This window comes from Leptosomus discolor, chromosome 8, assembly GCF_034619465.1.
Source record: "Leptosomus discolor isolate bLepDis1 chromosome 8, bLepDis1.hap2, whole genome shotgun sequence".
Lineage (NCBI taxonomy): Eukaryota > Metazoa > Chordata > Aves > Leptosomiformes > Leptosomidae > Leptosomus > Leptosomus discolor.
The window spans coordinates 60,870,695-60,885,634 of record NC_141398.1 but is presented as its reverse complement, the minus strand read 5'-3'; the positions used below and the strand labels follow the sequence as shown (position 1 = coordinate 60,885,634).

The following is a 14,940-nucleotide window of genomic DNA, read 5'->3' as shown; positions in this document are numbered from 1 at the left end:
CAGGCATTGGAGACCAACTACAAAGAAGAATCTTTTTTTCTGATAATTTGTTTACAACATGTAATTACAAGCCCAGGAGAATAGAATTAGTAGCAGCACTGATATCCCCTTTGAAATCTCTGGTAATTATTTCTGTATCAACAGGAAAAACTGACTAATGACACCAGGAAGGATGATAAATTGGCAAAATATTTTCATTAAAAATAAAAATTAAGAACCCTGACTTTAGCCACTTGTCGGGGGGGGGGAACCAGCCACACACCAAAAACCATCCCACCTCTCTCTTTTGAGGCTTTTATTGGAACCTCTAGATTAAGAATGATGAAAAAGCCTTATCTTGGCAGTGGAAAATGTGACCCATACCCCATAATACCCGGTCTCTACCCCACAGGTGATGCAAGTATTTCCATCCATTTCTCTACAGTAGCAATTGAGAAGCAAAGCCTTATTTTCATAACTAAAATGACCAAAAATGCTTATGGCAAGTATTTCAGTAATAACTCTGATCAAAAAAGACAATTACGCCTGTTTGGGACAAGTAGTTTGTCCCTTTAATTAAAAAGGAGCACAAAATTGACATGACCACAAAAAGGTAAAGCTTCATTGTTTATCAAATACTTTCCCAGGACACAATCATAGATGTCTGGGAGCCAGAAAAATTCAATACATCACAGATTAATTGTATCCAAATATGAAGAATGAAAAAAGAGATCAGCAAATACATTTCAGTGGCATAAAAAGTGTTTCCCTTCTGTTAGAGCAAGAACCCCACTCTGTGGAGAATTCAATTTGAGATAAGAACTGGAAAGTGTCAGAATGGAAACGCTGCAGGAAATACTGTCCTGGGGAGCAGTAAAAAAAAAATAAAAAATATGGGAAGATAGATATACGCCTCTGTGGAAACTGGAGAGCAGCTTAAGAGATCATCAATGAGCTGAAGCAGCTCACTGCAAGATCTGCTACAGAGAGAAGGAAGGGATGCTAAGCAGAGAAGTAAGTTTCTGTACAGTTTTCTCCACTGGGGTTCAGAAGGTTTGAGCATTCCTGTTACTGGAGATGAAACGTGCAAATGCAACGCTTGCTTGAAGTACATGGTCGAATACACTCCTGAATCGTCCCCAAGAGACAAGAATAAGGTGTGACCTACCGACTAGAAAGGCATCGTTGAGAAAGGACTTAACCTAGCAGTGTAAATTTTAAGCATTTGTTCAGTGTGTCTTGATCAACACGAAAAAACTGTTCAACCGTTAAGAGCCAACTGAAAAGAATCAAGCATCCCTCCTTGCAACTGGAGCTTAAAATATTGTGTAGAAGGCATTACTAAAGCTCCAGGCACATTTATTTCGTATAAGAACTGTCCAGGCACAGCTTACAATGACATTTCTCAGCATGACACCCGCATGTATTTCAAGAGCCTAGAAGATGATTCATATTTAATGTGTTTATGGTACCTCACCAGGCAAAATCCTCCTTTTCCTGTCCCCTGAACAAAGACACTTGCAATTCAAAGGGCAAGCGCAGTTTCTAGCGGTAACACCAGATCCTTTTCCTCCCTTCTGCTTTCCAGAAGAGTAACAGAACTAGAAGCTTGAGATAGCAGCTTAGGCTGTGAACATGGCAGCTCAAAATCCTAGAGTTCTGTTAAATTATACTTGCCTGTTTGATATTCAGAGTGGGTAATACCTCTTTTGTCTGGATTAATGAATATGAGATACACGTTTATTAACAAATTAATGAAAATCCAATCAGCAACATTCCATTTTAAAAACTCTTAAAACTGTTCTGTAAATCATAAAACAAATTTCCAAATGGAAGAACTAGAAGTCTGCCCCTGCAAGGTCATCGCTGCTAAAACCAGCCCATCCTGCTCCTCCAAAAAAACCAGAGAAGTTAACTGCAGCAATATATATTTCTCACCTATGATGTGATTTATATGGAACAAAACCTCACAGCAAAGCGAGTGACAGAAAGGCCTCAAGTAAGCTGAATTTCAGCCAGATACTACCTTACTCCATGTTGTGGGAAGCGGAGAACAAACTGTGTTAACTGTTACAGGAGTAGTATAAAGCTCTCACCACTTCAGATCATTCCCTGCAACATAATCTCCTCATTATCGAGAGTAATCATATCTGCAATTGACTTCTACATACAGCGTGCCAGCAGCATTTCAAATTAGCCCTTCCTTTTAAAAACAAGGCTAAATGAGATTACCTACAATGCTATGGAGACTGAACTACTGTTCCCCTATCATCTCCCAAAAAAGTGAGGTTTCAGAGCAAGTTACAGCCGACATAAAAATTAAAAGACAGAGACTGACACAAAACAAGTGGGAAGTTTCAGATACAGGAACACTAAGTTGCCAAAGTCATCTTTCCTCCTCACCCTATCATCTGTACAGTGTCAGCTCCTCAAAAATGTGCCTATAGTTTGCTACTGAGGATTTTATATATGCAAATGAACAGTCAATCTTGGTCTTTTAAAATATAAATATAAAATATGTGTTTATGTTTTACTGGTATAAGCATATAGACATGCACAAAGCCCAGGCTGATCTTCCTCTTCCTTTCCTGTTAAGAAATCAGAGCCCAGCCCAGCCAGGCTGCTCACTGCTACACGAGGCAGGGTGACAGGGCTTGAAAACGTGGCAGCAACTTTTCAAAGGCACTGTACAAATCCTAAAACAATTTAAAAAAAAAAAATAGTAAAACGTGATACCCTGTTATCTAGAAACATGGTACAGCTACAGGAAGAATGCAGCCGAAAACACTTGTGTCCTGCTCTCTTGAGAAAGCGGAGAGATGCGGGTGCAGAAGAAACCCAGCTAACCTCCACGAAAAGCCACGGCTCTCCCGGGACTCTGGAAGGAGACTGAGAACACTGGAGAACTCCTGCTCCGAGGCAGCGGTGTGCTGCGGGTACCAGCACCAGTTCAGAAGCGCTGAGTTCAAGCTGGCTTAGAGGAGGAATCCTAATCAGCCACTACAGAGCAGGAATTTGTGGGAGGAGGGACTCTGACTATGGAACAATCCACTGAGACCCCCTGCAGAGAGCAGACTCACCTCTCCTCATATCCTCACCTACAGCTTTTGTGGACATTGAAGTTCCTTCCTCTGTTCCCAGATTTAAAGAGGAAAAAAAACCTCTGGCCTCAGACTTACCAGAAATACCCAACCATCTGTCCACCCTTGGGGCATAACTTTGTATTAAAAAAAAAAAAAAAAAAAAAATACCCACACACCTCCCTGTATCTTACCTCCCAACACCACAGGGAGGAGCAGGGACTGATCTTTTCAGCTTCCTGCTCTGTCTCTATCCTTTTGGAACACAGCCTACAGAGTTGGTTTGCAGGTAAACACGTATCTAAGACACATGTATGTTCCTTCAAGGATGTGACGGAGGAGTGGGGGGAGGGAAAAAAACCCTACAGAATAAAAACCCCACTAAGATGTTACACTAAAACTGTCTGGCATCATTCATTGCCAAAATGCTGAGGCTGAGCCTTCCCCGACACCTACGGGAGCTGGGCACCCGCTTGCCAGCACGAGCACCAGCTCCACGCCTCGGGCTGGGGCTCACCTCTCCTTCCCCGTGGGCGCAGCACATGAAGGACCCTGGTCATCACAATTCTCTGTTTATAAAAGACCAAGATTCAATTGTTCTTGCCCTCACTGCAGTGGACAGTGACGTCAGCAACGAAAACAAAACAAGTCTTTGCTCTGTTTGGGGGTTTTTGTCTGGCTGGTTAGGTTTTTTAAACATAATTTTTAACAACTTGGAGAACTGCAGTTGCTTGTGCTTTATACTTCTGATCGTGACTTGAACAGCACCCAGAAACTTCGCCGTCTCGTCCCAACACCGACAGAAGGTCTCCAAAGCCACAGTTCGGCAAACAATTTAAACCAGCACAACTTAAACAGCCACTGAGAGAAGCCAGCTCCACCTTCTCTGACTACTGCCCTGCATTCCTCCTTCCCTTGTGCCACCAAACGCGTTTGTGCGGCCCCGCTGTGAACTGGCCCAGGACAACTCTAACCTGGCCCGGGACAACTCTAACCTGGCCTGTGACAACTCTAACCTGGCCTGTGACAACTCTAACCTGGCCTAGGTCCTTGAGCCAACACTCAGCAGCACGCACGTGAAAAGCTCTTCTTTCGGCAGCCGCATCAGCTTAGAGCCTTTGTGAAACTACGCGATCTCTGACATTGAAAACTGTCCTTAATTGCATGGGTAGGTCTCCTTTCAGTGCTAACAAAAAAAATCTCGATACTATTTTTTGAAGTTTTTCAACAAAATTGTGCTGCAGTTTAACCCAAACACAGCTAATGCATTCTTAGTTTTTTTAGAAGGAACTGGACTGGCTGTTAGCAGACACTAAATACCTGGAGGTAACAGACATTTAGTTCCATTCAAGTTTTTAAGTCTTTTCTGTTAGATACAGAATTAATTAGCAGTTCATGTCTATCTGTGGATTTAGAGTGTAACAGGGTTTGTGGGATTTTTTTGTTCCCTTGTTTATAAGATACATGTTTCTACAGGATTTGGTTGCTGCTACGTCTTTGAACCAAACCGATCACCGAGTACCGTGATTTTAGAAATATATGCCCAAATTATTTTTTGAGTGATATAAAAAATATCAAATCCTTTCAATATCACAAATAAAAACATCAAATTCTTTCAATGACCAAAGTTCCACTGTGCACAGTTAAATCCACAGGTTCTCTCAGAAGAGGTCTGGCAAAACATGAATGGTGAGCAGTGCTGTAAAGTTTCTCTGGCAAGTCTACAATCACTTCAGTTTCTGATCAGGATTCCTGTACCATGCAAATCTGGGAAACAGTCTCACACAAACATTTAATGCATATGAACTCATAGAGAGAAAAAAGAATGTAGCTATCTGAATCCTCACCTTAAATATATACATTTTTCCTCAAGCAACAGTTTAAGGCCAATTAGGAAAGTGGAACATGACCTTGTAAGAAATCTGGGGATCAAATTATGCAAAAAAAAAAAAACCAAACCCAAAAAAACCCCAAACCCATATCCAATGAAGAAAGCTGTATCTACCATGAGCATAATGATAATTTTTTCCTCATTGCAGGGATGTTTATAATATATAAAAGTTACTGACAAGAATCCCAGATGCAACCCAGCTCAAAAGCTAACCTCACAAATCAGAACTTGGTCCTTAAATCCTCACTTGTTCACGTTTAATGAAGATCAACGAGAGTCTTTAGACCAAAGTATAAAACTGGGAATAAGATAAAGGCAACGATAAAAAGGTCATGCCTCATTTTTATATGCTGTCAATTAGAAAAATAACTGATTTAAATTTATCAGTTTATAAAAGTGCCACCCTGACATAGATTATATTCTCATGCATTTGAGAATTTTGTAGCACATTACACTAGATGTGTGAATGGAGTTTAAATACTAAGCTTCCTCAGGCCTCTTAAAGGAAAGCATGACCTTTCCTCCTCCTTGCAGCTTGGTAGAAGCTTCATGGCCCAAAATACAATCTCCCATTTCATTTTTTACCCTAGCTAAAATTCGCCGTTTCACAGTCGGTCAGCATCGTGCCTTAGTTCCAGACAGGTATTTATTACCTCTGCAGACAGAGTGCGTTCTAGGAGTTGACAGGCCTGTGCTGCAACAGAACAGCAAAATGGGAACGTATTTCTTGTGAAGACAGATACAGACAGACAGAGATAGATAGATACGTATGAAATACAGCAACCATTAACAAAGAATATCCGATAATTTATTATCGCCCAGTTTAATTTATAGTACCTAAATTCTCCTAGAATGAACTCTGTCACTTGTCCACAAGCTCTTTTTTACAATCAAAACTTTGCCAGCACTGTTCATGTTGGCCAGAACGTTGCAAACCTTAACAAAGCCACTGAATAAATGGGAATGCTTACCAGCAGCAACTACAGCTGGAGGCGGCGAACCTGCCTCGCCACCACTTGTTTGGCTCATGGATGCTACAGATGTTTCTCTGGAAGGTGGTAACTGCAGCTCCTTTGGGAGAAGGTCATAGACAGATTCTGTTGAACAAAAAGCATGTAATCAAAAATTTATTCATGCTCTGCAAGAGAAAAGAAACAATGTTTTTTCCCAAGAGATGAACTGGATTATTCCAACATTGGTTGGATTATTCCAACCTTTTGAGAACCATTTGTAAAAGTTACATTAAGCACTTTGGGATCTTAACATCATGGAATAAAGCTATTTCAGAAAACAAACAAACAAAAACATTAAGGTACACATTCTCAAGACCGAAACAAAAGGATACAAACTTGTTCAAACAAAGAAATAATTCACAAACTTCCACAGAAACTGTATCCCTTCAGAGCAAAGGGGCTGACAGCAAGTACGACAAATCACGTGAGAATCAAAGACAAACCTGTTCTCAGAACTCAAACTGTGCAACTGACTTCCAAAGAAAAAGAGCCTCATTAGTACCACCATCCGCAGAACATCCTATAAAGTCTTCCCATGCAATAAGTGCCAGATCTTGTTACACAAGATCCTTTACTTCCATTTATCTGCAACATTTCTTTCTACCTCAAACTCCTGTAGGCTCAGGCAGATGCTCCAGAGAAAGCAGTCTCCCCTACGAAGATGGCTAGTGCCGCTCCATTTCACAGAGAAATCTCTTCGACATAACTGTGGCAGATCCTGTACAGTAGCAGAACCTCTAAGAAATTTTTTGATGCCTTCTCTATTGTGAAACAGCTACGGGCACCCCACACTGCCCACCTGGCAGCTTCAGCAGCCAAGACACAAGGAGTGAAGTCAACAGCCTCAGTTCAACCTGCTTCTCCACGCTGGCCGACAGCTCAAAGCAAGCCACTGCCTAGTCCGATGGCTCCTTCGGAGTTCCATCGGCACCCAACGCCTGGGAATGCATCACTGAGTTATTCCGAGACAACAACAGCTCCACGCAGGCAGGAGTACACACAGCTGTAAAAGCACCGCTGCGGGGGATACGCCGAAGATGCATCATTTCAAACACCTGATTTGGAGACGTAAATAACCTACACGAACACCCATAAACTGAATCAACAACTGCACACCACAGAACTGCACGAAATTCCTTTACAGGTGTTATATAGGTGCCCGAGACAGATATGGAAAACTCAATGTGCCTTTCGAAAGTTCTTTTTTCCCCCTATGAAGCAACAATTATACACAACTGATCCTAAAGCACAATGTTTGAGGAGCAGTTCTTCTGTAAAAATCAGAAAACCCATGGAGCTGCCAACTAAAGAGCTTCATCTGCATTAGGCCCTGTGAAAAAAGAAACCGACTCAAGGCAAATGCACAGGTACATACATCCACACCCAGCAACACGTACTTGTATTAGAAATGGGACCCATGCCACAAACTCGAACGGTTACCGTACGGGGTAAGAGGGCAAACACTCTCACCACAAAACGGCATCAAAAGAGCCCAAGACGATGCTGTACCTGCGAACCGGCCGCGAGGTACAGCCGGAGCCAGCGCCACAGCCCCTCAAACTGCGCCCCATCTGCTGCAAAACTTTTTCAATATTTTTTTCTTTCCAGTTACATCCACTCTTCGGAGAACTAACTTTTCAGTACCATGACAAATACACAAAACAGAACTATTTTTTTTTCCATTTAAGCGGATAACTGAAATATTGGCAACCAGAGGCTGCACTCCAAATCCCTAGCAGAAATCCCTGCAGAGGTTTTCAGTAAGAGTTACCCGCAATGCTGAGACAACGTACAAGGAAAATTTTGAGGCAGCTCAAGTTAACTAACTATAAATTTGTAACTTTTATTCTTCAGAACAATCCGGGGGGGCGGGGGGATGATACTTATTTGTGTTTACCAAAGAAAAGGTAGAAAAGGCAGAGGGAGCAGACAGACATTTGTTCACACTTTTGATGCTGTTTTGCTGTCAGGAACAGCTGCATTAGCATTTCCCTCAAAGATGAGTTCCCTTTTTAAAATTAACTTTTTCCTCAGCTGTTAAGGCCCGATTTCTCACTCTTCTGAACCAGTGATTTTCAACACCATAAAACTGGCTTTCAAAGTAAAATAAATTAGACCAGTTTAAAATTGGTTATGTGAAGACACGGTTACAGTGATGTTCCTCATTTTATACTTCATGTATTTTTCCCAAAAAAAGGTTAGTTCTTTTTTAGTGATTTACAAGTTATTAAGCAATACTGTATATTTTTTGTGTGTATGGTGAGCACCTACATAGTTTAAACATTCTCTAAATTTTAGCCTTTATTAAAAAAAGGTGAATCATGCCTTTATCTTTTATCATACAACTTTTACCTAAGTTGCATGTGCATACAGGCTTCAATCCAATTCAAAAATTAAAAACCAAACTAAGTTGCGTTTAAAGTTGTCACTGCCCAAACACCATCTCCTTACGCCTGCTGTGTCAACGAGGGGGAAGAAAGGGGGCTACCAAGGCACAGTTCTATTTGAAGATGGGAAGGGAGTGCAGAGGGAAAAACCCATTGACTAAATAACCAAAAAGTTATACTGCTATTTGAACGAGAACATCTGAGGAAGGTGAAGGAAGCGGGGAATTTTTATTTTGCTTGTATTGAATATACTTCTGCCAGTGAACCACAAGTGCTCAATCCATGGGAAAGAGATGCAATAGGTATGCACTCTTAGACCGGCAGGAACAAACACGGCACTAGAAGATCGACTTTGACCCACTCTGCCTTGGGTAAAAGAACATTTAAAACTACCAGTCAAGTTCTGACTGGATCATCTGCTGAAGGAGCCCAGAGATTTGTGTATTACCTGGCTGGCAAAAAGGAGCCCGTCTGATCTAATGGCATGTAAGACTCCATGCAGCTGTAGTCGCAGCTTTAACAGGGAGGGCAGTGTAAAACCCAAACTGGGAAGCCAAGAAGCCCAGTTGCTACTTCCAATAGCCACCATCAGGCAGCCTCTGCACTGGCGCTGTAAGGACAACACAACCTATCCACAGGTGTCATTGTAAATTCAAATCTGGTTTAATACACAGCAGCAGTAGAGCGAGAACTCTATTAACATACTCACTGAGGGCTGTTGGGGATTTTCAGTCTCAGTTCCCTCTCCTTCACAAGCTGTGAAGCCAGTCCTCACGGACAGAGCCCGGGGAAGTTACGTGAAAGAACGAAACACGCGTGTCTGCACCTTTCCAAAAACAAGCGGGTCTAACTCACCCTCCCAAGCCACCTCACGCTCTGCAAGCACAGAAACGCAGCCAGCGCTGCATATTTTGCAGATGTTTGTTATTTGTCATGCTGCATTCTGAGAAAGCTTCTGTGAACCACAAAATCCCAAACAGTTTTCAGATAAAATGTTGACTCATTTCCACGTTGAACAGCTCCTATAAGCCTGGCTGCTGGCATTGCCATCAATACATCAAAAAAATTCTCCAAGCAAAATGTGGCCTTTGGAAACCACGAGATGTGTGGGGCTCTATTTTCTGCTGAAGGACAAATTTCCTTCAAGAAGAGTATCTTAATGCAAGAGACTGAAGAACGAAAGGTTCAGATTTTGTCCCAACAATGAAAAGCAGATACACCAGCCGAAGAGAAACACCATTGTGACACGAGAGGGTACTGCCCTTCTCGACACCCCTGTGCCTCTGAGTAAGGTTATGTTTAGTGACAGGCCCCAAAGGAGGGACTGTAACACATATATGTATGTTGAGAAACCGTTACAGTTTTATATATATGTCGCATATACATGCACACACTTTCATTCCTTTCTGTTGTCTCTCAAGAAATCCTCTTTGAGGAGAAAGTCTCTCATCATCATAATTCTGTCATGACTCATAAGATACTTGGCATCAATTACAAAGCCTCATTTCCAAAAGCTAAGTTATTAGGTAACAGTGAGCTTTTCTCCTTGGGTTTGTTGTTGGGTTTGTGTTTTTTTTTTCCTCCAATAAATTTATTTTTAACTTTCAAATGTGACAAAGGTTCTGTCAAGTTTGCTGCTTTAAAGGGATGCTCAGATACAAAACTCCCACAGCATATTTCCTTCTCAGGGAACACATAATTTTATCAGTAATCCGCAAAAGCACAATTATAATCGTTGTGAATAATTCTAACAATACGATAAAGAGAGGGAGGGAGGGAAAAGCTAGCATTAGAATTGCAGCACATTCCCAAACATCACAAGACCACTGAGGGCAAATCTTTTAATTTCATGCTTCATTGACGAAAGACCAAACTACTTGAAACCCGGTCTAAAAGACGACACCCAGTTTTCAATCCTACAACACTTGGATACCACACCTAGAACTGAAGATGTGCCCTACACTTGGGAAAAAAGCTGGCATTAGCCTTGACAGCTGTAGAATGAGAGGACAGAGCAAGCTCTTAGGAGGAGCCCAGAGAGATGGTAGAAGCCCCATCCATGGAAACATTCAAGGTCAGGTTGGACGGGGCTCTGGGCAACCTGATCCAGTTGGAGACATCCCTGCCTTGAAAGGCCCCTTCCACCCCAAACTATTCTATGAACACAAGGCAGAAGTTTAAGGTCAAATCCAAACCTAAAAAAAAAAAACAAAAAACAAAAAAAAAACCACCCACCACACGAAAACACACCTCCTGGCTTTTCTTCAGAACAGATGTAGCTTCACAGTCTGAACTGGATTACTAGGAGCTATCATTTCAACGCTTCTCAGAGGAACCTGAAATTGTTTGGGTACCTTTAAGAAAGCTCGCTGCAACGAACCTGCTCTACACAAATCAGACTTCAAATGAAACTTTGTGTTTTCACCTAAACACAGGCCAATGTTTATATATGCTGCACTATAAATAGCATTAAAGCAAAAACTGACAAATCCCAGAAAGATTAGAGTTGTTGCAAGGAAACTAATTCTTCCCCAGAGGATATAGTTTCCCTCTACGCCTGATACCACATTTAAATAGCTAAGCTCCCTCCCCTATTGATCAGCCTCCCCTCCATCACCACGTCTTCACACGCGTGCACACACACGAACACTGAGCATACGAAATTTTCTGCTATAATTTTCTGTTTATTCTATGTGGAAAATACCCACAGAAAAGAAAAGGCTGTTATGTAAATGCAGCATTACATTTGAAGGTAGAAACAAAAATTCAGCACCATTACGTATTTCTACCTAATTACCAAGAAAAAACACATAGACAGGAATCCTGTTTTCAGCAGCCACCGTGTTGAACCGAGTCAAGTTCCAGCCGGCTGACAGCACAAAGTGTCTTATAACCTACTGCTGATTTCAAATCCCCTTGACAGATACATCAGCTGATCTCAAGTTTACGGGTTTTTTGCTAGAAGTAGCTCCATTTACACCCAACATCTCCCCTAAACACATTTTCTTTCTGCCTACAGGAAGAGAGGAACATGTGTTTCAGGGTTACTGTTATTATCAAATATAAACAAGATCAACACACAAACAAAATAGCTGATGATCAGTCTTTTGTTAAGAGTTGCGCATTTGCACTCGTTTCCACATACAAACCTTCACCTCCATCCACGTAATCAGCTATTAGACATCCTATCTACAATGAACTACTGAATCTCCTATCTTCCCTCAAAACACCTCAGCTAGACCAACTGGATGATCCCAGGCTTTGCAAATTCTACTGCTGAAATCGGGACAGACAGATTTACGAAAAAGTATTTTAACTGTCAAATTTCTTCAACTGCCCTTTATCCGATTATCCTACCCCTATAATCTCTCATCCAAGATCAGCTGCCTGTAACTTTGATCTTCCTGCCAGTTACACTGACAGTTCAGAAAGTGGTATTTCACATGGCTGTACCAACCAGAACAGCACCGAACACGAGGTCAAGATCCAACACCACAAAATTTTAAATCTGGGCAGGACAAGATTTTGTTAGTGTACTGCTTGAAAGTGCACAAAACATTCAGAATTGAAATATTAATGAAAAATAATCAAGTAATAAGATACTGGACCTGCTTGTTACTGCAGCACATCAAAAGCAGCACGCCCCAGCCCAACAATAAGCATTCCAGCACACTCGGCTACCAGCAGCCGCCGAGCCAGTATCCAGTCTCGGGTGAAAGGTACTCACCACCACTTCTCTCAAAAAACTGAAAGAGCAGCAATAAATCCTGAAGATACTCAAGAGGATATACAATGCTGCTAGACGGGATGCTCACCTGCTACAAACAACTGAAATCAGTCCATTTAAAATCAAAAGAACTGAACAAAAGTTATCTGTGAAAGGGCTGGGTGCATTATGATCACTCTGCACAAAACACATCCTTGGGTCTACATGTATGCAGATCAGTCCCAGCAGCTGGTGACAGGACTTCTGCCTTTGAGGGAGAGAGAGGAGAGGCCTTGGAAAGATTTAGGCAAAGTACCTCAGAGAAGGTCGGAAACAGTGGGTGAAGCTGATCTGATAATACCACAGTGGAAGTACAGAAGGCTGGTGGTTTGTGACAGCAAACTGAAATCTTTAAGTGCTCCTTCCCCCCTATTTTACTCACATAGTGCACACACAGAGCTGCCCCTTTCGTAGGGCTGGCTTTAGATTTCTACACACAGACTAACCAGGCTACCCTACAGGCACCCGGGCTTACAGCAAAATCTAAGCACTCCAGCCTTCCCCCATTGCCACCAACAGAAAACACTGCGCTGAATTTTTTAAATCGTTCTCATCACCACAGGATCAAAGGACCTTTCAGATACACACCATGCCTTGCGACCAGCAACACTGGATTCCCCCATACTCACTAGGAAACTGTGATTCTATTAAACTATCTGAGGAACATCGCAGTTAAGCTTATGGAAGCAAAGGGAACACAACAAAAGTGGTTCCTGTTTGGGTGTGCTAAGGCAACTGTAAGATTCTGTAAGAAGTCACTGCAGCTTTGGACATGTTCCAAAGAAAGCCCCTCTTCTTCCAAAGCGTACGTATTCTCATCATGGAGAATGCTCTCCCTTAAAACAAAAAAGGAGAATTCTCATTTCAGCATTCCAGATAACCTCCTGAGGTCAGAAGAGAAGCCACTTTCAAAGTAAGGGTCTCTTGTTAAATAGCACAAGTTCAACACTGAAATGGAGATAGATGCTGTCACTTCAAGAGGACGGAATGCAGAAAAGGAAAGAGGAGCAGTTTCCCCAAAATAGCTAATGAAAGTAGTCATAAATAATGAGTTCAGCTGTAATGCAGCAAACCCAGTGCATGTGGATCCAACATTCCATCACATGCAGCACTTGCAAGACCTTTCTGCAGCTACCCACCTTTAATGAATCTTGGATGACCTTTCGGTTGCATCTACACAAGAATTTCAGCTATACAGATAAAGAACTGCGATTTCTAGTAACATAGCGCCTCAGTAACCTGTGCTGGGCTAGGGCTGGTTCATGAGGTTACAAAAGAACTTGTCTGTCCTCAAATTTCTGTGAGGCTTTCTTAGCCTACCAGTGAATCTAACCAGGACCCTTCTGATCGGATGACCAAAGAGCTGCTTCCTGTAACTCAGCACTTGGTGACACTGGGAGCACAGAAGATACAGAAAACAGCAGAGAATACCCGTTTCCAGTGTTTAAAAGCAACAGCAGGCTCATCCATAATGAATGTAGACATCCTCGTACCGCCAGTATCACCAAACGCCTCAAACGTTACAGAATGCTCCTTAGATACACCAAGGCTGTACCAGAAGGAAAGCCATGCCACCCAGAACTTCCACACGTGGAAGCCAAGTTACGAACTTGATGAAGAACTCTGCCCTGACCTACTAGCAAACGAGGCCAGAACTAACGTCGAGGGAGACTGATATCACCGTGTGGAAAGGTCATCTACTCCAGGCTGCTACAGGTCCACAGAATCCTGCCACAGAACTAAGAGAGCAATATCCAGTAAAATAGCCATTTCTGCTTTCTAGGCATCTAATTCCCCCTCCCCTCTCGTTTTTGGGGTTTTTTTAAGTAATCAATGTAAATTCAGTAGAGTAACTAGTTAAGCTTGACACAGTGGAGAAGTGTTATTAGCAGGTTATCATAAAATCATAGATTCATAGAATGCTTTGGGTTGGAGGGGACCTCAAAGAGCATCTAGTTCCAACCCCCCGCCATGGCAGGGACACCTCCCACTAGACCAGAAGCCAGGAAAAAAGTATTGCTTCTGCCTTTAGCTGAAGCCATCCTTCCACGTACATAACAGCCTCTAAATCAATTTCTGATCACGATGTGGAAAATCCCTTTTTTTGCTACAGTTTTCCTCTTAACAACAAAGATGTCAGACATCACTTAACCAGGTGGCAGCTCCGACTCCCACCTCAAGGCCACTTCTCCAGGTTGTTCCCCAGGCCCAGCCTTGAGGAGGTTGTTGAAATACAGGCCCAGCTCTCCCCCTGCCCACCCATCCGTCTGCTCCACCACGGTGACCTGCTCCTGCAACTTCACCCCCTCTAATGCTGGGGGGTCCCTCAGCATCACCCCTTTCATCCCCTCTCCTAGACTACAAGGCAGTGACAGCCTTCCTGCTCAAAAGGCAATCGCACGGGCGAGCACAATCAATAAACGGGTGATGACGAGAACCAGCCAAACTCTCTGCAGCGGCGGCAGAGACAGAGCATCTTCCACTTGCAGCTGGCATTTTTGCCTTTAAGGGTAGGTACATCCTGGAAATCCCTTACCACTTCGATGACCTCATGAAAAAAAAAGTTAATCCTTGTCTTTTAATAAGCTCCCTGCACTGAATGGCTGCCCATTTGATCCCCACTGATACTAGTCTCCTCAACATGTTTTAATACCCGTACAGATTTGGCTGCTTCTTCCAAAGCCATTTCCTTGCTGCAGCACATGACGGTCACACCAGAGATTAGACAAAACCTTGGTGTACTCTTCTAATCAGCTGGCAGCATCCAAGCAGAAATCTCTTCTAATGATGTACTCTAAGCTGATCAAAAAACCAAGCAAGCAAA

The 14,940-nt window shown here is 42.5% G+C and overlaps 1 protein-coding gene across 1 annotated transcript in view; it reads right to left on the bottom strand.

Moving 5' to 3' along the window:
- Nucleotides 1-14,940, bottom strand: part of NFAT5 (nuclear factor of activated T cells 5) — a 66,562-nt gene that overhangs the window by 35,743 nt on the left and 15,879 nt on the right. The window contains exon 2 of the mRNA XM_086469183.1: nt 5,922-6,047. Coding sequence (XP_086325309.1) covers nt 5,922-6,047 — 126 coding nt within the window. The remainder of the gene's footprint in view (nt 1-5,921; nt 6,048-14,940) is intronic.